We start from the raw sequence: 25,629 nt of genomic DNA, 5'->3' as shown, positions 1-25,629 counted from the left end.
ATCCATTTTATGGAATTCTGATGTTAGAAATACGAACAATCAACCAAAAGACCTCAGTCAACTTGATTTGAAGCAGGAACGTATGGTTTTTTTTTTTTCTTTCTTCCCTCTAGCTAATGATGAATTATTATATTAAAAATATATATTCCAACTTCAAAGAAAAGCTAGGTTGTTATAAAACACAGGCGTTCAGAATTAAGTTTGAAAAGATTTGACCTTTTGCACACAAAAACTAACACCTACATGAATGAAGTACTGTAGTAAGTGATGATATATGATGGATCATTTAAAATGTGTGTATGGAACCATGCACATTTTTTAAGGCAGGGGCAGATGATGGTTACAGCACATCCAACATTTTCCAATTACTTTGTTTTTTCAAAATATATCAAGCCCATAAAAATATTAGCAGAAACCTTGTACTTTCATGGAAGTAATACTTTTCAAATACAAAAACTTTAAAATATACTTAAGTTCAAATTTAAGTTCAAAAAGTATCTTTAGACAATCCCCTTCTCCCTCTCTTCCACTGTTTAATAGGTTGCAAGGAAGAGAAAATTATGAGGTGCTAGACCTAGAGCTTTATCCTAACATGTTAACTAGAAATTCATCCCGCCTTCTTAAATAGGAGATAGGAACTAAATACAAAGAGCTGATCCAGCCTGATCTGCTTTGAAGACAGGGCTGGTCAGATGCAGGGTTTTGGTTTTGTCCAAACTCCAACAAAAAGGAAAGTAATTTGAGACTGAAGATAACATGAAATCTTCTACCTGCACGAAGAGATTAAAAGCAAAATGGGGAAAAGAAACACAACACTATTAACAGTTTTATGTAATGAAATGAATATTTCTTCCAATCTTTATCCAGTTAGATAAAACTCTAGGATGAGATTTCAACAAAACGTACATTGGGCTGACAATGGAGCACAATCATTTTCAAAACAAAAATCAAATAAGTAATATGTTGGAATTGGACCCCAGTGTGAAGGGAAACAAAAGTTCACAAACACAGCTCCCTTCCAAGTTAGGCTGTAAACCAGGAACACATGGAGAGAAGAAAAGGCTGTTTGTATTGTTCCAGGAAACTGGACCAAGGATTATCCCATAATTGCATTAAGCAAATACAGTATAATATCTTACACAGTGAAAAGTTCAGAGACATCGTAGGCTAAGTGATTGACTGATCACAATACACTGAAGTCCTGTAAGCCATTAATTCCTTAATTACTACAGTTACAAACGTTTTACACCAATATTGTGCTCTATAGCAAGGAAATGGGGAAATAGTATTCTGAGACATTTTCACTTTAAGTACAATATTTTTATATGTTCCCTTTCCATTTAAGGTCCCATCATGCCTATGTTGAGGATGCTCGTGAGTTGATGAGTTGTACACAATAAAGTTCTGAAGCAAAAATAAAAAATAGTCTTTAAAAACTGTTACTGAGCTGATGGAGCTGAGACTCACACTGTTGTTTCAAGATGAATATAAGTTACTACACCAGCAATTTCCATACTGTAGGCATTACTTACGCCTTCCAAAAATCACATTATTACTATCCTTACTGAAAAGAAAACTCAGGCAATGCCTTTCCGTGGATTTTCAAGTCAACAGGAACTGCTGGGCACAATGTCATCGAGACCCTGAAGAGAGACTGAGGAGAATTTGTTTCGGCTTCCAGCAGTGCAAAATACTTACTTGGTGACTATAACAGAAGACTGAAATCAATAGTGCATCTCCCAAGAAGTCTGGCCTGTGTATACCCAGGACAAGATCTGCTACCATACCTTTACACAGACCTAACTGCCTCCAGGCTGCGGGGAAAAGGGAAAGAAGTACTGTGCTGCTATAATTATGCTGATTTAAGTGAGGCAGATCTCTAGAGTAGATACAGCTTGACCTAAAGCTCCAGTTGCTTTCAGAGACCCACCATGAAGACAAACCTGCTGCACAGTACACACATCCTTGTCTGCCTGTCTCACAGAGACACACTGTCCAGGCTAAGAAGCTTTCTACCACCCAAAAAGGATACTGAAAAAAGTCCACCTATAGGTTAATGGTTCTGCGTCCACCTTACCCTAGAGGGCTATACAGCCATCATAAATTAGCATAATACTATTGTTTTGAATGGGATCCACGGACTTCCATCAGCTGAATGGCCAGGTCTCTAAGGAAGGAAGGAAAGATTTGTTCCCAAAAGCACTAAGGACAAATCACCCAACATCCCTGACAGCCAGGACGCACTCCTTGTGCTGTTCATCTGGGCCCAGCTTTGGGAGGTTCAAGATTCAGCATTACTTCCCACACTAGAAAATTGTTGTCTTATCTTCTGTACCACTCGTCTCTCTTTGGTTTTGCAAGTATGAAATAAAGAACATCACTGGCTGGCTCCCAAAGGGGTCTCAGCCTTCCCAGCAGGAAAGACGATGGCTGGGATGAGAGGGCCCCCTTTACAGGGAGGGCGAAGATGGGGGAAAAGGGGGGATGGGGTCTTAGAAGAACGGACAGGGATGGTAGGGACCACCCAGGAGTTAAAGAAAACACGGGTTGAGGGGAAAGCTGGGGAAGCTCCTGAGCATGTACAGTAGCTAATTGTCAAGTTTTAACCACTTAGCCTTTTAAATCTCTTTTTTCTTTCCTTTGCGCACACACAGAGCAAAGGCATAGTTCACGTTCAGAAGTAACAGCTTGCAAAGGCATTTAAAACTAAAGCAGATTTTTAAATTTAGCACAGCCTTCTCCGTGTTTTCTAATCCTGGCTCAAAGGCTGAACTTTGTTAAAATTTGTTACAAACAAAAAATGTTAAGAAGTTCCCAGACTTTGATGGGCTTCGCTAAATTTAAACCCATGGTGAAATTTTTATAGGAAATTACAGACTGAAAACGATATAGCCATAAGGAAAGACCACAGAGGAGCTTCTTGTATGTGTTTCTCTCTTGCAAAGCTCTGCAGTGCCGGTGTCACAACACCTAGCTCCCTGTGCCAGCAGTACGTTTCCCTCCTCGGGTGCTCTCCAGCCCAGGCTCTCCCCCGCAGAGCCATGCATTCCCAAACGTGACTCCACAGCAGGCCCCGAGAGGAGAGGGGAGCTGGAGCACCGGGGCCAGGCTGGCCGCCTGAAAGCCACCTATTGTTGCCAGCGGCAAGCGGCCCTGCAAGGCACACTGACGCCCTGACTCCAGAGGGAATGCTTGCACGGGGCTTCTCTCCACCGCCCGATGTCCTGGGGCACAGAAACACTGTAATTTGGTGTTAATTGGGTCAACCCCCTACTTTAATTAAAATGAAACTCCGGACTCTTCCCATTCTACCTCCAGCTACATTTTATCATGTTTAGCTAAAACAAATGTACTCTGGTGGTGGCTCCTTCCCGTCACTGCACAAGTGCTCCACAAGAAGTCTCCTCTTCGCCCTTCTTGCGCTGAAGGCACACTGTCAGGGTGCACTCTACCTATGGGGCTCCATTTCAACCCAGGCCCAGACACTCAGACCTTGCCTGAGCTGTGCAGTAGGCATACCTTGGCACCGTCCTGTCCCCTGCTGCCCTGGCTCACTCACTGGTTCTCCTGGAGGTCTCCAGACTCTTCTGTTGCTCCTGAACAGACTCCCTGGATGGACTCTGGACCCAATTCATCACCTCACCTTGGCTGGAGCCGTCAATGGGACCTTGCTACCCGCACCCAGCTCTGCCCATCCAGCTCAGATGCTGCAGGACTGTGCCCCGGTTGGGGAGGGCACTGCCTGCGCTGGGGTCACCGCCAGCGCACAGCCTGTCCCCCTCATGGTGCAGCCCCGCTCCTGCGGCTCCCTGACACTAACAACCACTGCAACATGACAGGGACCTTCTCGTCAGTGCTCCCTGACATCAAAGAAGCCGCCAGTTAAGAGCTCCTGGCATGTTTACTCTTTTAGCACCTGTAACCAGTGGCAATAATAGCAGCAATAGCAGTGAGATCCATGAAGGGTCTGCCATCTAAAACAGGTATGGTGAATACATCAAAGACATGAAGCAACATTCATCTGGGAGCATGGAAGAGACCAGAATTAAAAAGGAACTGCTATTTGAAGAAGTAGGGTGTGAGGAGGTCAGCATAGTGAAGACTGATGAAGAAAACTCAAAATCAAGGCTGTGCGGAAAACACAAAGGGGCTGCGCCAAAAGACTTGAGATATGAGCAGGAAGCTTGAAGGTGGCTAGAATAATGCTGGGGGCTCCTTTAGAGACAGGACCATGCATGAGGTAACCTAACATAAGCTGTCCTTTGGCGAGCTATGGAGAAGTGCGTACACATGCAGCGTTGCAAGTTTCTCTGAGGCACAATGACTCTGCAGAGGAAAGGTATCAGGACCACTGGGTTTTTCCTCACTGCGCAGGAGGAGGGACTGCTGAAGAGCAAAACCCGTCAGCCATCTGACATATGTGTTACAGCCAGGGTTTGTAATGGTTCTGCTTTGGCAAGGTGGCACAAACGTGCATTTACCATGTCCAACAAGGACAAGCCACAGAGGCAGCAGGACTGTGAAGCCTGCCATTGAACTTCCCTCAAACCCTGGCTTTCATCAGACCTTCTTGGGGCCTTAACAAAGAACTGTTATACTCTTGGCTCACATTTTACAGAAATAAGACCTTAATCTACCCCTCTTGTCCAGCTCCTTATCTCCCCCTTTTCTGTCTGCTTTGCAAGGTGGCACTCATTTATTCTGGGCAGAGGAGAGACTAGAAAGGATGTCACATCCCTAAGAAGATATATAAGTAAATGAATACACAAGTCTATACATATATATGCACAGGAACATCCCATGCCTCAGAAGATCCAGAGCATCACAACTGACTGCTATATAAGTAGTGACTCACTACACATCTGTCACTACACCAGAGTGAAGAGAATAGGGCAGGCCTGCGCTGCTCGGCGGATCTCTCCCGCCATCCCAGAACCACTCGTCCAGGTCTATGAAATTTTAACGCTGCATCTCATCAGAGCACATGTGCATACTCATTACTAACATGCAACAAATTCAAGGAAACTGAAACCAATTATGATAATAAATGTTGGATTAATCTTATTCAGACAAATTATTTAATTTAAATATAAACAATCAGATATTATTATTTTAATTTTTTTCCCCAAGAAACTGTATTTCTATACCTGCAAAAGAGAGTGAGCGTAGCCATACACTGTGTCCCACAACCAAGCTGCAACACTCTTTCAGTGCTCGTCACTTTTTTAAAAGGGGTCATTCCATGCACACTGTTCCGTTAAATCGCCGCATCTCCGGAACTGAAGTTGGAGTTTTACAAAGGCCGTAACGCAAGCAGCATGTAATTTAAGTGTATTTCACATATTTACATTAAAATATACTGAATTTAGATACATGCACATTTCCATATCTGTCCCTATCAGAGCCTCAGGAATCTTCAGCTAAGCTATTTTAGTCAAGATGACTTTCAGGAATTCAATGTAAAACAGGCACCGAGCAAACTCAGTCACTGGGCATGCCACATATATATATTTTTTGACCATAAAAAGTGCAAAAGTCCACTAACTGTGTTAGTTTTATCCCACTCCCAATTAATGTTCAACATTTTAACAATTATGTTCTCTGCCGCTGTTAGAAATATACACACGCATGCTTTGTATTTTTTCAGAGGTGCTCTAGCATAGAGCTCGGCTTGTTTTCCGCCAACATAGATGCTATAAAATCATGCTTGATTCAGTTTACTTCTTTCCTCCCTTCCCCTCCCTTCTTCCCTTTTCCTCAGCCTTATCCTCCTCCATGTTCTTGGGTGGGCAGATTCATGGGGAGACTTGGTTTTTAGTATAGCCACCACCAGGCAGTTTGCTACTCTCCTGAAGCACATCTGGGCTTTATATCAGGCCTTTAATTAATCCTCAGTGAAAGCCAAGCTATGACATTTTGACTGGGCAGGCTCCAGTTTTGGACAGGTCTTGATTTATTGCGACTGAGTCTCAACCTACTTTGATTTATTTCAGCTTTGGGGAGGAGGGCAAGCACTGAACAGAAAAAGCACTGTTGGATGCAGAACATGTGATGCACGTAAAGGACCTCCAGAGTACTGTGGCCCAAATGACAAACAGCTCAGACAATTTGCAATAAAAATAAAATAAAAAAAGCCCAAGTGATGAAAAGATTTTGGTGAAAGAAATCACTTAAAGCAACAACAACTACCACTACCAAAAAAAGCAACAACAAATAATAAAAGGCTTAGTGAACTAGGATCAAACTATTTGGCAGAAAGTGCCAACGAAGGAAGCCCATGCCTTATCTCTAAGTAAACAATAAATCCCTGGTCACTCATTAGTGTTAATCATGCCTCTCATCTGCATTCAGCTAAATACAGAGAGGCAGGACCGATGCTTTCCCGATGAGTCGCTTTCAAAGAAAAGGATGTTCTGCTATTGTCTGCCAACTCGCCTTGGGTGGATGTCCTTTTGCAGGTCTCCCTCTCTAACCGTACCGTGCGTGGCATGCAATGTGCCAAGTCTTCTGGACAGTGAGAACAAAGGCAACCAGAGCCAAACTGTTCATCTAAATAAAGCAACAAACATCACAATAATAGGAGCCACTGAATAACAAATCCAAGCTGCTCAAGGTATAAAGCTTTATTGTTTCTATGGGCAGGCTTACTCTCTTACTTAGGCCCTTTTCGTGTTCTGTTTTAATTCAAATTCTGTTGGACAGACGACTTGGCAAGGTTATTCTGAATGCTATTGTAGCTACTTCCAATTAATTCCTGTTGTGCGTACATGCAAAGAAACTCAGTATCTTGAAAATTCTAATGAAAACAAGTAATTTTATTGTTTTCCTTTAAGTTTTTTTGTTAAAAATTCAAATACCCTGATTTCTCCCTCCCTTGTACTTCCTTTTCACCAACTGAAATTCAGTTTTTGTTGTTGCTTTTTCCCCTCTCTAACTATGGGAACTAGAGGATTTATGGTTCTATCAAAAGAGAGGAGAGAGTGAAGTTCCAGCAACTGAAAAGCAAACAATTTTTAGTCTAAACAAAAACTGGCACTTTTTATTTGTTGACACCTATCAGGCTCTGGTGCCTAGAGAACCTACAGCAGAAAGTATGTTTTTATTAAAGACTCAGCACCTGCTCCTATTAAAATTTCAGTAACGCCTCAGATGCTACCTCAACAGTCCCCACACAAAGCCTTGGGAGGACAAATCTTTGCACTCCTGTTGTTCCCTGTAGCACAAGACAGAAGGACCAGCAACCCATACGTGCACATGCAGGCGTGTGTGTTACAGAGGCATCTGTGTTACAAAGCAGAAGATGACACAAATCAGGTATGAAAATATTATGTGGGTTGTCTTCAAAAACATTAAAACCGAATGGCTGAAGATATTAGTAAAAAGACATCTATGTGTTAATTTTTAAGTTTCAGGGTGAAATCTGGAAAAAAGGTCTACCGTAGCTGGTTGATCAGATGCCTGTGTAAGTTAAGGCCACAGTCCCGCTATGCACTTTGCCACCAAGCAGGTAGGCAGTAGGATTCAAATGACCATCTAGCTTAAGATGACTTGGGTCTTCTGCTAATTGAGAAGCAACTACCTGGGTGTCCTCAGTCTAATCTGTGTCACACTGACTAGTTTTATCATCTGTAAAAAAGATGGATTTACTTCAGCAGTGGTAGGCTGGTAGGCCTATTTGTGCTGGTAGGCTACACAGGGAACCTGTGTTTGTTGTCTTGTCCCCTAACTGGGTGGGCAGGCTGAGCTGGCTCTCTGTGCCCCATACAAAATTACTAATTCTGCAGAAATGCACAATATTCATATGCCAGTAAATGGGATCCTACAGAGCCAGTCCCTTTTAGTTTCAGGACTAGAAGTCAAATTAGCGTTAAGGGCAATTCTCAAGTCAAGCTGTTCTACTGAACACGTCCTTCCCTCATCTCTCTTCCCTCTGTAACAAAACAAATTGCCAACATCTAATGTAAATGTTTCCTATTTTTGATGCGTGTTTTTGTTTTGTGCCCCACTCCGGTTGGAGAATTTCAGGCTCCTTTCACAGGCAGAATCAAGCACAGTGGCAGCCGGCAGCTCGCTTTGGCCCCAGAGCGGGTGATGAGACACATTCCCCTATCAAATAGGGTCTTAATCCTCATCTTGTATTGCCCCCACACCCCCCCATACGAGGATGCGGCATATCGCCATCAGCTGTGCTCCTCCTGAGTATAAATTTGCTTTTTCCTGCCAGACAGTGCTCCTTCTAGCTGCTGCAGAGCTGGTTCTGGGTGGGATTCCAGACGTTAGCTTTCATCCTGAGCCTGAACACCACCATTTTATTCTTGTTTACACGCAGTTTATTTTCTAGCTTTTATCTGCCTTAACGAAATATAAAAGCTTGCGTGGTTTTTCCTTCCAAGAAAGTGTAATAACACTGTAAGCTCCAGCAGTACTTTCTAATACCAATACAGCCAGAATTTGCAGTGACAAGTTAGTAGACTGTTTCAGTGAAAGAGACTTTATATGAACCAGCATCCCAGTGAAATCCCATATCTAGGCAAAAAGGATCACTTTAAGATACTACTAATAAAACTATCAGCTTAGTTAAGAGTTGACTGTTTTACAAGCAACTTCAGAACATAAACAACTATTCAAGACATTGTTAAGATAGTGTTTTCAGAATTTGGATTTTTTTTTTCCCTAACTTGAAATATTTATGACACATTGTATTTAAATAATCAGACTGCTACAAGTCAGTGCAACTAAATGCCCATCATCAGCATGCAATTTCATTACACAATTTGTTTACAAACCTCATACGAGGCTTGTTTTTCTTTACCGCATAGTGTATTTTCAAGGTAAATGTCAAATGTGCATGATTCTGCTATTATTTAACACTATTTTCTGTAATCACTCCAAAATGAATGTGGTAACAACGACAAATAATTTACTTTTGTTTTGGGTGGACTTTTTACTCAAACTTGTTCTTTTGCCAGCTACACTTTTACACATGTGCCTGTTGGTTTTACACTGCCCTTCTTTAGATGTGACCTTGTGAAAATCAGCAACAAAAAAGCCTTCTTTGAGGAAAGTCTAATTTACTTAATTACAGGGAGTGGGCAGTTGTGCACCAATTTCATCATTCTGTCGTACTTGAGGCTGAAAACTGGCACAGAGTGGGCCAGGTGAAAACTCTTTATTAGGCTTCCTGTTTATATTGGTAACGCATTAAATGGAATTTTAATGTCTCCTGAGGTCACTTTTAGAGCCAAATTGTGGCTGTCCCTATCACAGGTGTACTGAGTAACTCTGTGCGGGCACAGAGCCTCTTTCTCTTCTGCCGGCCTCCGCCTCCCCATGCATAAATGTAAGACGCAACGGATGAAGTCAAGTCCCACTGAAGTCAATAATCATATTATTAGAACAAGATTTCACTCCAAACCAATTCCTGCATTTGGTTTGCAGCATGCTCAGTCCTCAGGCTTGCCAGGAGGGCAGGGAGGGAACGCACAGCCCTACAGTCCTCTTGGGGCTTGCGCACTTCATGCATGTGCTCTCACCCTTTATTGCTATCTGGATCAAATAGAGTATTTTCTAAAATGTTTTCTTAGCACCCATATTTGTAAGACTCCATTAAAGTGCTGTACATTATATGAAGTGTTACCTTAAGTGTGCGTGGACCATAAGAACTTGCACAAACTCCAGCCCACACCAGTTCTCAATTGTTATTCATAGAATCATAGAATAGTTTGGGTTGGAGGGGATGTTTAAAGGTCATCTCGTCCAACCCCCCTGCCATGGGCAGGGACATCTTCAACTAGATCAGGTTGCTCAGAGCCCCGTCCAACCTGACCTTGAATGTTTCCAGGGATGGGGCATCTACTACCTCTTTAGGCAACCTGTTCCAGTGTTTCACCATCCTCATTGTAAAAAATTTCTTCCTTATACCTAGACTAAATCTACCCTCTTTTAGGTTAAAACCATTACCCCTTGACCTGTTGCAACAGGCCTTGCTAAAAAGTTTGTCCCCATCTTTCTTATAAATTATTCTTATATATTGAAAGGCTGCAGTAAGGTCTCCCTGAAGCCTTCTCTTCTCCAGGCTGAATAGCCCAAACTCTCTCAGCCTTTCTTCATAGGAGAGGCGTTCCATCCCATTGACCATTTTTGTGGCCTTCCTCTGGACCCGCTCCAACAGGTCTATGTCTATGTATTCACCTGCTCCTGAATTACTTTAAAATGAAAAAAAAAGATTCTCCTAGAGATGAGGCACCAGCTAGTACAGTTAGCCTGGAAAAGCTCCTTGGAAGGCAAGCTCCTTCGTGCTCCACCTTGGCATTCCCGGAAAGCAGAGCACAGCCAGGCCCCGCCCCACATCAGGCTCCTCCTTGCAAACCAGTATCATTTCTACTACCAGTGCTACCGATTCAGAAAGCCACATTCCAGCGGTGCATGCCATGGTTACGGCACAGGAGTCACTGGAAAAGGTTTACAAGGTAGTATGGGCTGAAATAAAACATCAAATAAACATATACATGGAAGATGCACAAACAGGAGCAGTGGTGATTCTCCGGCTGCAGTCTGAATATGGCACTTAAAATACAACCTCCTCTCGGCGTGGGCGTTCGGGAGCAAGGCTGCTGGCAAGCAGGAGATGGTGGTAGTAAGAGGCACAGTGCCCAGCAGCAGCCAAGCCCCTCTTGGGCTTTCCCTTGTCGGGAGACAGACCTATCGTGTCTCGGTCTGTCACATAGCCTACAGACCATTCTATCTCATGCCTCCTCACACTTTCCAATAACCCGAGATCAGCTTGTAATCTGGGAGATGAACAGTTTTAAACCAGCAGTATTTTTAATATATATCTACCTTGGATATCAGTAATAATACTGGCAATAAAATGAAAAGTCTATACTTAAAATATTTTTCCCTTGTCAATTATTTCCCCTTTAAAATGAATATGATATATTAAAAACCTGATGCTTGTTGAATTTAAAACACCTCAGAGGAAGAGACAAATTCCCACCAGATACGGATAAGTAGGGTTTGTCTGGAAATAAATGCAGCATAATAAATTAATGGTGAGGGGGAAAATATGCCTGTATTGCATAAGGAAAAGATACTGCATTAGCAACACAAAGCGTTACTTTTTCTTGTAAAATAAGGCACAGTGCAGCAAGACTGTTTGATTTGTACCAAGTTTTCATTATGTCAAAAGCAACATGTGTGCCTGGTAGTATAGCATTAGGGTTGCCTTGATAAACTGTTACTGTGTAGAGTAACATCTCACTTGATAGAGGTTAAAGCAGAAGTAGGAGTTAATGCCCTACTAATGCAATTTACTGCTTCTTAAAGAAATCTGTGAAGTGCACTCTTCTGATATAAAAAAAAAAATCAAACCCACTTGCATATCAAGAAATAATAACGCACAACTTGCACTAGAAATATCAGCTTCTAAAAAGTAAAAAGCTTGTTATTAAGAGCAAAGTTAGAGAGTAAGCTTATTTTCATAGCAGTGCCTGTTCTTTTAATAGACGAACAACATGAACGTAAATAACATTGATGCAATGAGAAGTCAGCTCAACACCAAACACTCCTATGGACCCAGCAGTTCAGGCAACTGCTCACAGCAGGGGCTCCTAGCTGGAGGTCACGGTTCTTTGAGGTTTCAAACGGTTGAGTTTGCCCTGCTTTTCTCATGCTATTGAACAGGAGAGACCAGGCTAGGCAAAATGTGCCTGTAGCTAGGGATCCCCTCATTTTGCTTCCTCAAATCCAATACCAGAGATCCTTTAACCCCACTGCACAACAGAAAATGTAGAAAGCAGATATATGGGCCTACTCACTTAAGAAACACTAGCAAAATCCTTATTTCACTAGAAGCAATGAAATGGCCACCAAGGTTGCTAGCACCATGAGTTGCCCCGTGCATCAGCAGGGTGCACGGGGAAGGACAGCTGCCGGGCTCCCCTGCACCAGTCAGCCTCGACCTGCACAAAGGAGGAAGCACTGGGAGGGTTTGAGGGAACCACCAGATGTTTTGCACAGCCTTCACGTAAGCTGCAGGCACGGGACGATGTTAGGGATCCACTGTTTACTTCACTCTCCTCTTCCATGGCTGCAGGCAAATCCATCCCAGCCCCACTGCTGAGCTGACTGGGGACAAGAAAATGCCATCGCTCACCTACCTTGCAAATGTAATGCTCCTGAAACTCCTGAGGAAACAAACAATTGCTCTTGTTGCAGAAATCACATGGATTTTGAGAGGAAGAGAGAGAGGAGTCACGCACATGACAACAATAAGCTTTCTTCACATACTTAACCTGGTAACCAAGTCAACCGTCCCCAGGGGAAGCTTAATGTTGGCCAAAGAAGGCCAACGGGAAAGTTCAGCAGCTCTATCTTTGGACCATTAACGTTGGTTGTTAGGTCAAGGTTTCATCCAAAACCACCTACAGCTAAAATTCAAGTATTTCTGCTAAAACTAAAAGTGGCATATTAAGTGCACCCTATGGGTTTGGGGAATGTTTCCCACTCAAACAAACAAAAAAATCATATTTTTTTTCCATACCCAGATCAGGAAAGAACAGTCACTCTTGCTGATAACCAGTCTTCTTAATAATACATAGAATATTAACAGCTAGAGTACAATAAAAGTGAGCCCTGACGTTTTAATTTATCCTCTGAAATACTACTTCTTTCAGTGGAATGACCTGAAATAGTTGGAGGGCTAAAAACTTTGGTTCTGGGAATGCACTGCCCATGATGTTTTACTGGCTTCATTTCAAATGAAAACAATTACTGTATAGTGAGGATGTTACCACACAGACATAACAACACCATTAACTATTTTTGACTTCCAGTGTAAATTGAACCATTATGGGGTTTTAAAATGTCCTCATTAAATTTTAATGATCTGTTTTAAGGGATTTTTTCCCCTTATTAAAATTAAAACCAACTATGCTATACAGCTTTCTCAGAATGTGGTGCATTACTCTAAGGTTCAAATAAATCCATAAATCATAGATTAGTTAATAAAGAGAAACTATCTGGGTTATTACAGGTAGGGCTGGTAGCAGTACCTGTTATTAATGTTGCCTAACATTTACCAATAAAAGATGCTGCTTCTCGTTCTTTAAAATGTTGCCAAATACCATCTGACTGAATAAAAAATTTCTGAGTTCAAAAGTAGACACATCTGCTTGTTTTTGGTTTTGTTTTATTTTGTTTTTTTTCTCCCACCCCCCCCCCACCCCCCATGATAGGAAAAAGAGCAAAGAAAGGAAGGAAAAATGTCAATTGAAGTGATTCAGCTGATTAAAGAATACATTTCATTTGTATTAACTCCCCCATAAACCTCAATAATTTTTTTCCATGAACTCAGGGTTTCCTTGTGGTACAGTAAGTATTTGAAATTTTGCATGCAGAGGGCTAGAGAATGTTTGTGAGAACATTTCCATCAAATTTGTCCCAAACTTGCCCAATTTGTAAACTTTGTGTGGACTAAAATGGAAAAAAAATTTTAAAAATCATGGTTTACATACACTCAAGAGACACTTGTGAGACCTTTGCTGTTAAATTTTGTGACGATTCACTTTACGGTGAACACGCTCCATCCCGTGATGGGGCAGTGGTTTCCCTCCAGGCGCAGCTGCAGCCTCGAGCAGGCTGTCTGGGGTACTCGCTCCCTGGGTCCAGGCAATCCCACCTCCCTCATGAGATTCATCTCTTTCCCACAGTCTCATCTGCAGTTGCCCCAAGTTAAAACCACCACAAGACGGACTGGAAGGTGGAACAGACCTTTTTTCAAAAAGTCTGGTTTGTTTTCACCCTGGTGTTATATTGCCACCCGCTAATGAGTAAATATTGTCCTGCAGCATTCGCTGATGTGGACTGCAATGATGATATATATACTGTATTATACAGTCTCTCTGCTGGCACCCATATGTTTTCTTCCGATCCTATCACAAGTATAAGTATAGCTCCTAAACATGGACCCTGTCGTAATTTTACTTGTTTTTCCACCTATTGCCAGACAGAGCAGAAAACTAAAATCATAGGAACACAGCATGCATTTAAAGTTACTTCTGCAAAGTGCCTTAGTTTGGTATTCTGCAGGAAGAACATGCTGCAAAAGCAGAATTTGTCAGGAGGACTCTTGTAGTTGTGTTATTTGAAGAGATACTGCATTCAAGCTACAATGGCATAATAGGTCAGTCTCAGAAATATGACAACAATACATAATTTATCAATCTGGAAACCTTATACTTGAAAGAAGCCTTAGTCTAACCTCTCTATCACTCCAATTGAATTGTAAGACCACCACTGTAACAAGACCACTTAGAAAACCACCGGGGTGGCCTTGATAATAATACACATATCATTGTTGAGGCACAGGAAACTAAACCAGATGGTTTTGCTGAGGAAAGCGCTTTTTTAGCTTTGTAAAGCCTAAAAACACTAATAGGTCAAACACAAAAGTGGTGAAAAAGAAAGCTAAAGGAAAATTTATGTAAATAAGAAAAAAACCTTTTCACAATTATATTCCCCTCACTTAAAAAATGGCTGCAAGAAAATAAAAAGGGGGAAATGGTGCTGTAGTTCTAAAAGAGATCAGGATAGTGTTCTGAAAGGAAAAGGTCTAACAGCAACACTTACAGTAGGCACTGCTGCTGGAAATCAATACCATATGATGTGCATTAGGCAGAACACCTACATATTGTAATTAAAACCCTTTTCTTTCCTCATTTTTATGTTTTAAATATGGATACCATTCATGTCTATTGTAATAAACTACTTACTTTTTTGTTCGATCTTTTATTAGCAATCATATCAAAATTAAAGAGAAAATAGCACATACATACACCTCTTTAAAACACATGAAATTGAAAATAATTTCCACAAAATCACCCATGCACAAACAGAATCATACATACATTCACGTATATATATACATGTGGTGTGTGTACGTGCACACACATGTATAAAGCATGTTTGCATTTTCTCACTTATGCTGTAGTTATTTAGAATCACATTATTTACAGTCTTCAGCATTTCAAAAACCATGAAGGACTTGGTTTTGTTTTGTTTTTCTTTAATGCAGACATCAACCACATGGGTAAAATTAAGATGATAGTGTGTCACTCTGCTGGGAATTGCAACTATTTCTAATAGTCAAGAAGTCTAATCTAAACTACACGCGCTGAAAGAAATGTATTATAAGCTCTTTTATTGTGCAGCCTTATTTACCGAAATGTAAACTTTTATTTGGCATTAAAAAGAAAAACTTTTACTATCACAGCGCTTCTAAAGCACGTTCTCTCTTCGTAAGGGAAGGTTTGCCCATATTTTCAAAATCTGAAAAAAGATGTTTAAGAATTATGCCTACATTTTGTTGTCATCAAATCATGCTCTAACTGAAAGAAAACATCATTATTTAAAAAATCAACTTTTTCTCTGCTTGCATGGGACAATGGAGAAGAAATGTACACTGAGGAGAACTTCACTATATGCTTATCATTTGTGAGAGTTCATTTTGGTACTACTCAGAAATAGCCTTGGAGAAAATGTTCAAAGTCTTCAGTCCGACTCCCAAGTTCTTAACAAAAACAAGAGAGTTAAAAGAATGGTTTCTGAAGCCAGAAGTCAAGTGGGACCACCGGCACCTTACTGAGCCCAGGGAGCCTGATGGAGCCTACCCGGACAGCAATAAAGAGAGAGAAATGACAATGGGGTCTCACGGGATCCTATTTTGATTCTGTGTGAGAGACGTGTCGGGGAGACACCTGTTCTGTGGCCAGTGATGCTGTCTACCACATCATATCAAGACTTGAACTCTTTTGTAGGGTTGGAATATTTCAGCTGAGATGCAACGTGGGCAAATAATTTACTAATGGCATCATGAATTGACTCTGGCAATCCACTTACATATTTCTTTTCCCTACAGACTCAACCAGAGGGAAGACAATCTTCTTTACTTCTTTTTGGACCTGCTGTTCCAGCACTCTTGTGTCGTGAAGAAGTGGCTACATTGCAAACACCAGTGCCTCTGGGTCAGTGCTGGGTGAACTTCACAAAGTGATTTGGCATCTTTCATTTGAGACCAGTTATCTGTGCTGTGGCCACTTATATTGGCTCTACTGTGTCCTGAGAACTGGATCATTATTTGCATGGATGATTGAACATACTACCATGGTCAAATGTGACCTTCCTTCACCCTGGACACATCATACCTCCACATGTCCAAAGTATTTACATGAGTAAATCAAAGAATATTCTGCCATTGGTAAGTGCGTGCTTCCTTTGGGAAGATGTTGCTTTCTGAAAAAGCATCTCAGCATGAGGCGTAGTTCTACGTCTTATAAAAAGGACAACAGATTTTTAAACTCTTAGAAAGAAACTAAGGAGGAATAGTCATGTCTCTGATACACTTGCTTCTAGAAAAGATACTGCTTCAGCAAGTACCTGTCAAGAGTTTTATGAATGTTCAGTAGTTGTTCCAAAGGAGCACAGTCTATCAAACTTTTCTCCTAAAGGTTCATACAAGCCCTGCTGCTCTCACAACTACTTCACCTAGATGGCAGCAATAAGATAATCAGTTCGGTGGATCATCACGTCAATCAGAGCAGACTGGATATAATTTTGAGATTAATTTGGCTTAATAGAGCCATTAATTATCCCAGCTCAAGCAAGCTGATGGGAAGAAAAAGTTCTCATTTGGAAATACACAAAATACACTTGAGTACCTGGATGCCTCAAAAATCTTTACCCTCATACTCAAGGAAGTCCAGCATTGAGGGTTTAAAATTATTTCTTAACTTCTATTAGAAGTGATTAACTTTGAGCATAAAAACTAAGCAGTAAGAAGGGAAAAACATTTTTCATTTCAGTCCATAACAAAAGGGTAATCCTCACTTAAAAGCATGCCTTTAAGTTCATGAGCCAATCTCATAACTATGAGGTATTGATAGTTACACAGACAGACTTTCCTTTTATAACCAACAATCCTCAACAAAGCAAGACTCTCGCAAGCAAGTATTCTGCTGGGCTGATGAAAGGATGTGTCAGAAAAAACTTCGGATCTCATCAGACTGAGGTAAAAGATATCTCAAAAGATGACACATCCTTAACACTCCAAGAAAACAACAAAACAGAACTAGAAATGCCTTGGCCAACAGTCTCGCTGGCTGAATCCTTTTCTTATGCACAAGAGTAAAGTAAAATTTTAAATAATTCTGTCTGGCAAGAGTTTTTATATTTAAACCTACACACAAACATACAAGAAGGGATTTCCCACAACAGAAATGGTAGCAGCTGTCTACCTACTGGAATGGTGAATAGAAGAATCATGAATAAAAGACCAGGTGATGCTGACTGGAGATTTAAATGCAAAAGGCATCATCGTAGATTAGATTTTACTATCTCAATTTCAACATGCACAAAATGGCTTAAGACAATAAAAATGACTACACATTTTCTTGTGCATTTTAATCACAAAGTAAAGTACGAATCATCACCGGTACCAATTAAAAAAAAAAAGTACGATGGAAAGTCTCTTTTTAAACAGTCTCTTAATGTGCTTGGTTAGACTAAGGTACAATAACTTGCTATATTAATTATTTATAAACTGTTCTTTTTTGCTTTGTTTTTTTGACATTATTTAAATATAAATTAATGGAAGCTGATTGCCATACATTTAGAATATCAAATGGTCCCTGATTTCACCATGAATTTGGGCACAAGCTTAATTTTAAGCATTTGACTAGACCTGTAGTTAATTAATTGGAGCCAATTGTGATCCAATTATGAATCCCCTGTAATTATTGCTTGAAATACTGCTGGATTTCTATTAAAGGCAAAAGAAAATATTTCTGATCTGTACGAATACTTGCAGACTATTAAAACTGTTACCTTTGACTTGTTTTCTTTACTTTTGTAAGATATATATTCATAAGCTTTTCCGCAGCATTCGTCAGTGCAGTATTTCTGCTCTCTGCACAACACTGAGGTGTGGGCAGTGCAACTGCAGAAGGCAACCTGAGCATCAGCGGGTGATAGAGAGGGAACTGAAGGAAAGGAAGAAAAAGCCTCAGCTGTTGAACTCTAATACGAACTTGCTCTTTTCCCAGAGCCACTTTCCAACATGACTGTGTTCTATTTGTTGGCTTTCCTTTTACATCTCTACAAATAAATGTGTCTATTACATTCCCAAGCACAACACTTTAAGGTTTCAGTTGCAGGTATACCTTCACGACTTCATTTACAGTGTTTAGCATGTAGGAAATTAAAAAACCAACCAACTAGTGATGGATTGATGGGCATTTTTTTAATGGTCCAAATTAAATGTTTCTGCGAACCTATATTTATTTGAAATACAATTCTTGAGTGAGTGTCTGAGGAAATTTGTATGATGCCTTGTGTTTCATAAATGGCATAAAAATGAGTCAGGCTGTTAAGGCTTGCTATTGTACTAATATTTGAAAATACCTAGGTATTTTCTAGGTTTACTAGAACTTTCTGCAATGAATAAAAGGTGTAAGTTACCCTCACAAAACGAAATAGCACACAGAAGATTCATATATCAATAGTGCTGATATATTGTTTTTCCTCTTCCAACTCAGTGGCATTGATCGTCATCTCTAATACCATCCCATGAGACTTGTGCTGGGTCACAGTAGAGTAAAAATGGAGAAAGGGGGAGTAAGAGGCAGCAGCAATTTCTACAAAAATGTTAAGAGTTACCAAAATAATTTTAGGATAAAACTAATAATTGCCCCCCAAAAATTTTGATGCCTACTTATTTCTATTTTGTTCCCTTCCATCACTGGATGGAAACCTTTCTATTGTGTTAGACTTCCCGATTTTCATTCACCAGCACAATGCCGTTGTACCTGATTTTCAGTTCCTGCAGGTGAAAGTTCAAGTCAACCTAATCAAACACATATTCCAACTATTCTCCCCTGATACGAACCTATGTTTAAACTTCAAACTTCTGAATCATCTGCTACTAAAGCTGACCTCAACCCACAGCTAGCACTGAGCACGCTGGAAGCCCATCCCTCGGTGGGCGCCTACATGCTTCAGTTCAGGCACGCGCTTCCATGCTTTACTGTATGCAGAAGTGTTTGCCCACAATCACAGTGGCAGTCAGATGAATGCATGTGATCAAAGCTCAAGAGTCCTGGCTTCTGCTTGTGCTTTGTAACCACCAGACGTTCTCCACTCCAATACGTACAGGATACGATCTCTCCACAAAGTCAATGGGAGTTTGGTCATCAACTTTCACGAGATCAGGAGTTGACCCATAATGTTTTATAAAACAACAAAAAGGAATGTATTTATGGTTTTATTATTACCCCTAATAAGGAAATAAGGAGAAAGAAAACACAGTACATAGTCTAGTCTATACGCACATGTGTTACTTGTATTAATATCGATGGGATTTAAAAGTACATATGGAGAGGATAAGATATATCCCTATGTGTTCAGCCATATGCTTGAGGAAGCTCCCCAAATGCTAGTAAATACGATCATGCTTTCTAACATACTATGGATTTATTTGAACAACGTTAAATCTCTAAGCCCTACTTTCCAGTCCATTAAAGCCTCAAATAATTGTTTATTTCCAGTTTAAAGTTACTCTCTTTTTTAGTCATTAGAAGGCTGCCTGTAACCACATTTCCACAATATTCAGGGAATTGGAGAATTGATAATAACTCTCCCGTTATCCGAAGGGATACCTCTCCGGAAAGAGAAATACTCGGGATGAACTATATTTTAGTGAGGAATTCTTTCCAGAAGATTTTGGGACAGGCCCAAAATGTGTAGCTGAAAGGTCTGGAATGCTACTTACACAACAAACATGTGTTCGTGCTGTAGACCTCTGACAACTACATTCCTTCTGCAGGCCAAAGGCCTTGAAAGCTAGTCATTCTTCTGGATAGGCTTGTTCTCATTTCCTTTTTGTTTTTAAAGGTTTGAACACAGGACAAGAGGGTTATTCTGGATTTCCCTTATGGAAGAAGACATCAGAATTCATCCCATGATTTATGATGTGGTGCAAGTTGTCTTGGAATGAGATAGCCGAAGTATTTATGGAATATCCAATGCCTCTTACCAAATTATGCTCATTGTGTTCATGCAACTGATCATTTTATTTGGCTTACCTCTTACTTCCTTTCAGTTGAGACTTGGTAACTGACTTTATGAACACATTTGACTATAGTTTTATCCATTAAAAAGATGATTGGGATGGTTTACTGGATTAACTGTTTCAACTAGTGTTGTAGCCACAAATATAAAACAATAGTCATGGAGGCATAGTCATGACATTCATGGTGCCCTTACCACCTTACATGCAAATGTAGCGCAGAACCAAAAGCCAAGTTTATCTATAGCTGGCTGCCAAAAATCACCTTCTTCGCTTACTTGATGTAACCCTTTCAATGCCAAGGCGATATGGCTGTTTACTTTTTTTAATATCATCCAGAATAAAAGTTTATATTGTGGTATTACGATTTCATTTTCTTGCAGTTTCTTTTTGACTGTAAATAAGATTTGAGAGCTCAGCTTTTATTTTACCTTTTAAATCTCAACTTACGATAAAAATCCCAAATCAGACTTTTTCCTACTGAAATACTTCTTACTTTGTAATATAGAAAAACAAAACAAACAGCCATCATCTTTCTAAACGACATCAATGAATGGTGAAGCCAAATCCGGTTTCCCAGCAAGGAATTATTAAAAGACAAAAATAGTCTAATGACCACAGGAAATCTTTAAGCACCAAAATGGGGACAAAAGTCTCCTGGGGAAAAGACAATATTTCCTACATGGTCATTCATGTCTCCTTGTAATACAATACAGGGGTATTGTTTGTTTGTCTGCTAAAGTAGATGCACAGAATAAAATTAGAAACAAACCCTGACTACGAAAACATTTCAAAGATTAGATGCAGGCACAGGCATTACAATACCTGCCATCACAACTATGCTGTGATGCTTCTTTCTAATGTATAACCAGCTAGACCTTTGATCGTTAATATATACATCATTCTTGCCTTATTATAATAAAGGCCACCAACCTCAGGTCATATTGCATCTTGCTGCAATCTTAATATTGGTCATAAAATTTGTCAAAACAATAAGAGAAATACTCTAAAATAGATCTACTTTACAGTCAGCCCCCTCCCCCAAGGAATTCAGTCAAGGAATGTAAACCGAAAGATTTATTTTTCTGTTTAGGTCATGCCTGGGGTAGACTGCTGTGTTACTAAATTCCCTAGCCTGAAATCAAGAGAAAGACAAAGTTAACAGGCCTCAATAGGCAAAAACATCTTGAGATAGCCCTCCGTGGACTGTGACCTGAAGTTACAGCAATAAGCATTATCCCCACCACGAAGACGATTCAGAAAAAGGCACGTGGCCCACAGCTTACCTCAACGTAGTCCCTGGCATGGCCCCAGTCTCTCTTAGCATCCAGATTGCCCAGGCTGAAACAATCCAGCTGTCCGAGATGAATCTTTGCTACCGATCGGCTGATTTTTCGAGTAACGAAGTTCGCCCCTGGAATAGAAATAAAAGGTAGTATCAGCATAGTCGCAGTGGCAGATAACTGGCCACAAGAAACACCTTGCGTAGGTCAGCACATGGTCAGCTGTCAGTCTTCATTCACTCCCCTCACACCACCTAGACCCATGCCATCTTTTATCGTTTGAGTAGGCTAAGCAGCTTCCAGTGCAAGTGTCACATTAGCTGCACTTTCACAGCAAACATCTTTCTTTGTGGGACTTCTGAAGCATTCCTAATTTGCTGCCTCAGTATTCAGTCCAGGCATAAAGCCAAAGAAAATCATTTGGAATGTCAGTTCTTAAACACAAAATGCAAAAGGTTACATAAAGAAGGCAGACATCTTAGACCACCCTCAAGTTTTTTGTTGCCGTTCCTTTTTTCTTTTTTAAATTTTTTTTTTAAGGAATGCATATATCTAAATAAATTAGTTTATTAATTTTAAAAAAAAATTGAGACTACCTAAATACTACATATTTTCCAAAGAACTGTAATGGTTAAATGCATTCTACTTTTCTAGTTATTTGGGATTCTTTGTCCCCCAGGTTCAGTGAGATCATGAAATTGTGATTTCAACTTTATCAGTTGAAGGCTGTACATTATTTTATCATATCTCTGGTTTTTTTTCACTGTATTGCTTTGGAAAATTTGTGTACCTGTTTCTGCTCCCTGTAGAGTTGCTTTAAATAATATTTATTTCTATTTTCATATCTTGATTTTTAGATATGACGGCTGTGTTTCTAAAATGTGGTCAACAGTCTCCTCAAAAGCAGAGGGATTTGAATTCAGACCATGAGTTCAGGCTAAACAAGCCCAATGGCATTTGTACACTAATGGGCCACAAAAATTAAAATTACATGCCTTTTTAATAGCTAAAAAAAAAAAATGATTGAGTGGTGACAGATGATACCTCATCCAAATGGGAAGCAGGAAAGTTAGTGAAAATGACTGCACTTGTAAAATGCTCTAGCAAATTTCAAAAGTCCTAGGTCGTCCAGCTTGTACATTCAATGCATAGATGTAGTTTTTTTCATTACGAAACTCTGCTCTTGAGATATGCATCTCAATATTTTCTGTTTCCTGTCAAACAAATGACAGGCTGCTGCAAAATTATTAAATAATGTGAAATGTCTTTTTCAGACTACTAATTTTTCCTGTAAAGTCGAGAGCACTACAATACCTTTGCGCGTCATTTGACTCTGCCAAAAATAAAAAAAAAAGAGCATACCTATAAGAATCATGTGGAATGAAGCAATTAAATAATTCAGACCTTACCACGGGATTAAGATAGAATTTTAATCTTCTGTCAACTGCTGAACTAGTTGGAATTCCAGTTATTAGCCATTTGAATATATCATCAGTTTGCGCTTGTTTTTCAAAGGATGAAAATCATATAATTTCCATATTCCCTGAAAAAGTGTTCATATATAAAGGAAGCTTACAAAATAGTGTAATTTGCAAAATTTCAGAAATAAAATATACTGGGGAGTCTTTTTTATAGCAATGTTCCTCAAAAATTGGACAAATGAGTCAACTGCAGGATGAAAGCCCAAGCCCTTCTTCCAGACTGCACCCTGCATACTCAACAGGAGAAACATGATTATCCCAAAGATAAACGAGCGCAAACCACAGGACCGACACTGTGACTCTGCTATTGCAATTTCTGAGAGCAAAGTAGTGTGGTTCCCCTGTTCCTGGCTGGACGGGCTTACAGCGGGAGCGGAGTTCTGGCTTAACAGAAACCAGTGACAGAGTCTCTTTGGCTTAGTCAGGCTGGCACTTCTCCAAAGATTGTTTCCATTTTTTACGTTATCAAAGTGCTTTGAGATCTTCACACAGATTATTACTAGTTAATTAAAAATAGGTTCAAATTATTACACAAACTTATTAGGATTAGCTTTAAACCTTCCTAACCTTCCGCACTGAAATAATTTCAGTTAGCATTATTATTCAGTAAATAACAGTTGAAGGAGAAGCTTTTTTCCTAGGATAAAGTATATGGCTTTATGTTCCAGACTGCAACTGAGTAATAAGCAAAACTGGCCGCTTTCAACGCCACATTCCCATTTGCAGTAAAAGCAGTGAGAGTTCTAGTCATCATCTGCATTAAAGCAAGTTTTACTGTCAACCTACACGACTAATGAACAGCTTCCATTTTGGAGCAACCACTTCCTCAGCATTAAAAAAAAAACCGTATTATGTTGTGTGTGTGAGGGAGAGAGAGAACTTTTACACTATCAACTTAACCTGAAATATATGAAAGATACTGCACAAGAAGAAGCAGATTCATCTAGCATAACACAGCAAATACTAGTAACTGCTGTCTTCTTGCAGAGTCACCGATAACTGGAGAGAAACGATCTTCAAAGATCTTCTCCAAGCAAAATCAGAATATACCTCAAAAGGCTGAAACGAAGAATTAAAGAGCACCACGGTGAAAAATGAAAACCTTTATTTTCTAGAAATATTCCAGTAAGGGTTCAACAAAATAAAACCAACCCTCTTCTTGGAAGTGCCTCAGCATTAAAGCTGTGGAAGAAAACTATGCTACTCTTCATTCTGAGAAATGCGATTAGAATTTATTTTCAGGCAACCAAGAACTGAATGGCACATTTCAGAAGCATTTAAATGATATGGTTCATAAATAATGTTTAAATACCGATTCTCTTCAAACATAGTATCTTAAAATATCCCATTACACTATACGTTTGATCTCATGCCATTAAACGCACATCATAACTAGAATTTAAGCTGATGCCCACTGGAGTCATACAAAATAGTTAAGGCTATGTCAGCATTTCCATTATAAAGCCCTGTCCTAGGGGTTTGCAATCGGGCTATAAAATCTTGCGTTGGCCTGAAACTTGGCAGACGTAATGTCTCTTTCCTCAGGAATGATTCTATCTGAAAGGTCTATGCGGAGTGCTACAGATATCTTTATATAACTGAATACAAAGTACCTTTTGAGACACAGAAATGGTTAGCTTCCTTCTTCCTCAGGAGGTATTGACTTGCTAATGTTGAACCTACAAGAGCATTTTCTCCATAGAATGGCCGGTTAGTGCCAGCAAGAATATCAACAGAACTGCTGCTGTGTTAACCGCTTCACCCTGTATGTTGATTTTCATCGGATCAAGATGATGCAGCAGCTAAAATGCCACCAGCTATCACAGCTGAATAAGGCCTACTTTATTATGCTACTAACATTACTAATTCACGTGGAAACATGGTGGTGGTAGCAACGGAAACTAGCTTAGATTGGCGGGGAAGAGAGATGTCCAAGTCCCACATGTGTCTCCTGGCTTTGTACTGCTTCCATAGTTCGGAGAGGTTTTGTAAAACACACCTCACTGCTCACACCTAGTATGAATGAACGTGGAGTGTTCAAAACTCTACTAAATGTGTGATGTATTTTGACTCATTTGAACACCTGTTCAAAATGTGTGAGGGTGGCACTGTTCTGGAAGCTCACTGTCCTACAGTAACCAAGAGAAGAGTCATTCTTGCTTCCTCGGTAGGGCCAAGCGTGCTGGGCTAACTGCCTTGCATAGTTATCTGTGCAACAAATACATCCAAACCATGATGGGCCACATTATGCTCTGGTTTGTGTCGCTACTGACAGCACTGGAATTGCTATACCGCAACAGCAGAGGTCTGGCCAGACATTGCAAAGGATGCTTTGGTGTGTCTGCACATTTCAGCAGTTCCAAACAGCCTTGGCTGAGCAGTGCCTGACAAGTTTTTACATTTTAAAAGAGGCCTTAAACATGAGTTTTCATGATACTAACAGCTCTTTCAGGAACCCTGGGCATTAGCTTAGATTTGTTTTCAAAACCCAAGCCCTCCCTCTGAGATCGTTAGCATTCCAACAGGAACCATAAGGTCTGATTTACAAACCCGATTTATCCTAGATACAATTTTAAGCAAGGATTCCTCATCAAGCAGACCTGATCTGTAAAACATATAACTTGTCAGCAAATCACTATAGGAACGATACTACAATAAAAAGAAATAGCAGAGGTATAATGCAATAGCTTCGGCTCTCCAGCCCAGGCCGGTCGCCTGCTCATGGTGGAAAACAGCTCGGGCAGCT

The 25,629-nt window shown here is 40.2% G+C and overlaps 1 protein-coding gene across 1 annotated transcript in view; it reads right to left on the bottom strand.

Moving 5' to 3' along the window:
- GMDS (GDP-mannose 4,6-dehydratase) overlaps positions 1-25,629 on the bottom strand; it is a 436,198-nt gene that overhangs the window by 211,005 nt on the left and 199,564 nt on the right. The window contains exon 7 of the mRNA XM_075142569.1: positions 21,406-21,533. Coding sequence (XP_074998670.1) covers positions 21,406-21,533 — 128 coding nt within the window. The remainder of the gene's footprint in view (positions 1-21,405; positions 21,534-25,629) is intronic.

This window comes from Calonectris borealis, chromosome 2, assembly GCF_964195595.1.
Source record: "Calonectris borealis chromosome 2, bCalBor7.hap1.2, whole genome shotgun sequence".
NCBI lineage: Eukaryota > Metazoa > Chordata > Aves > Procellariiformes > Procellariidae > Calonectris > Calonectris borealis.
This window is presented reverse-complemented; position numbering and strand designations above follow the sequence as displayed.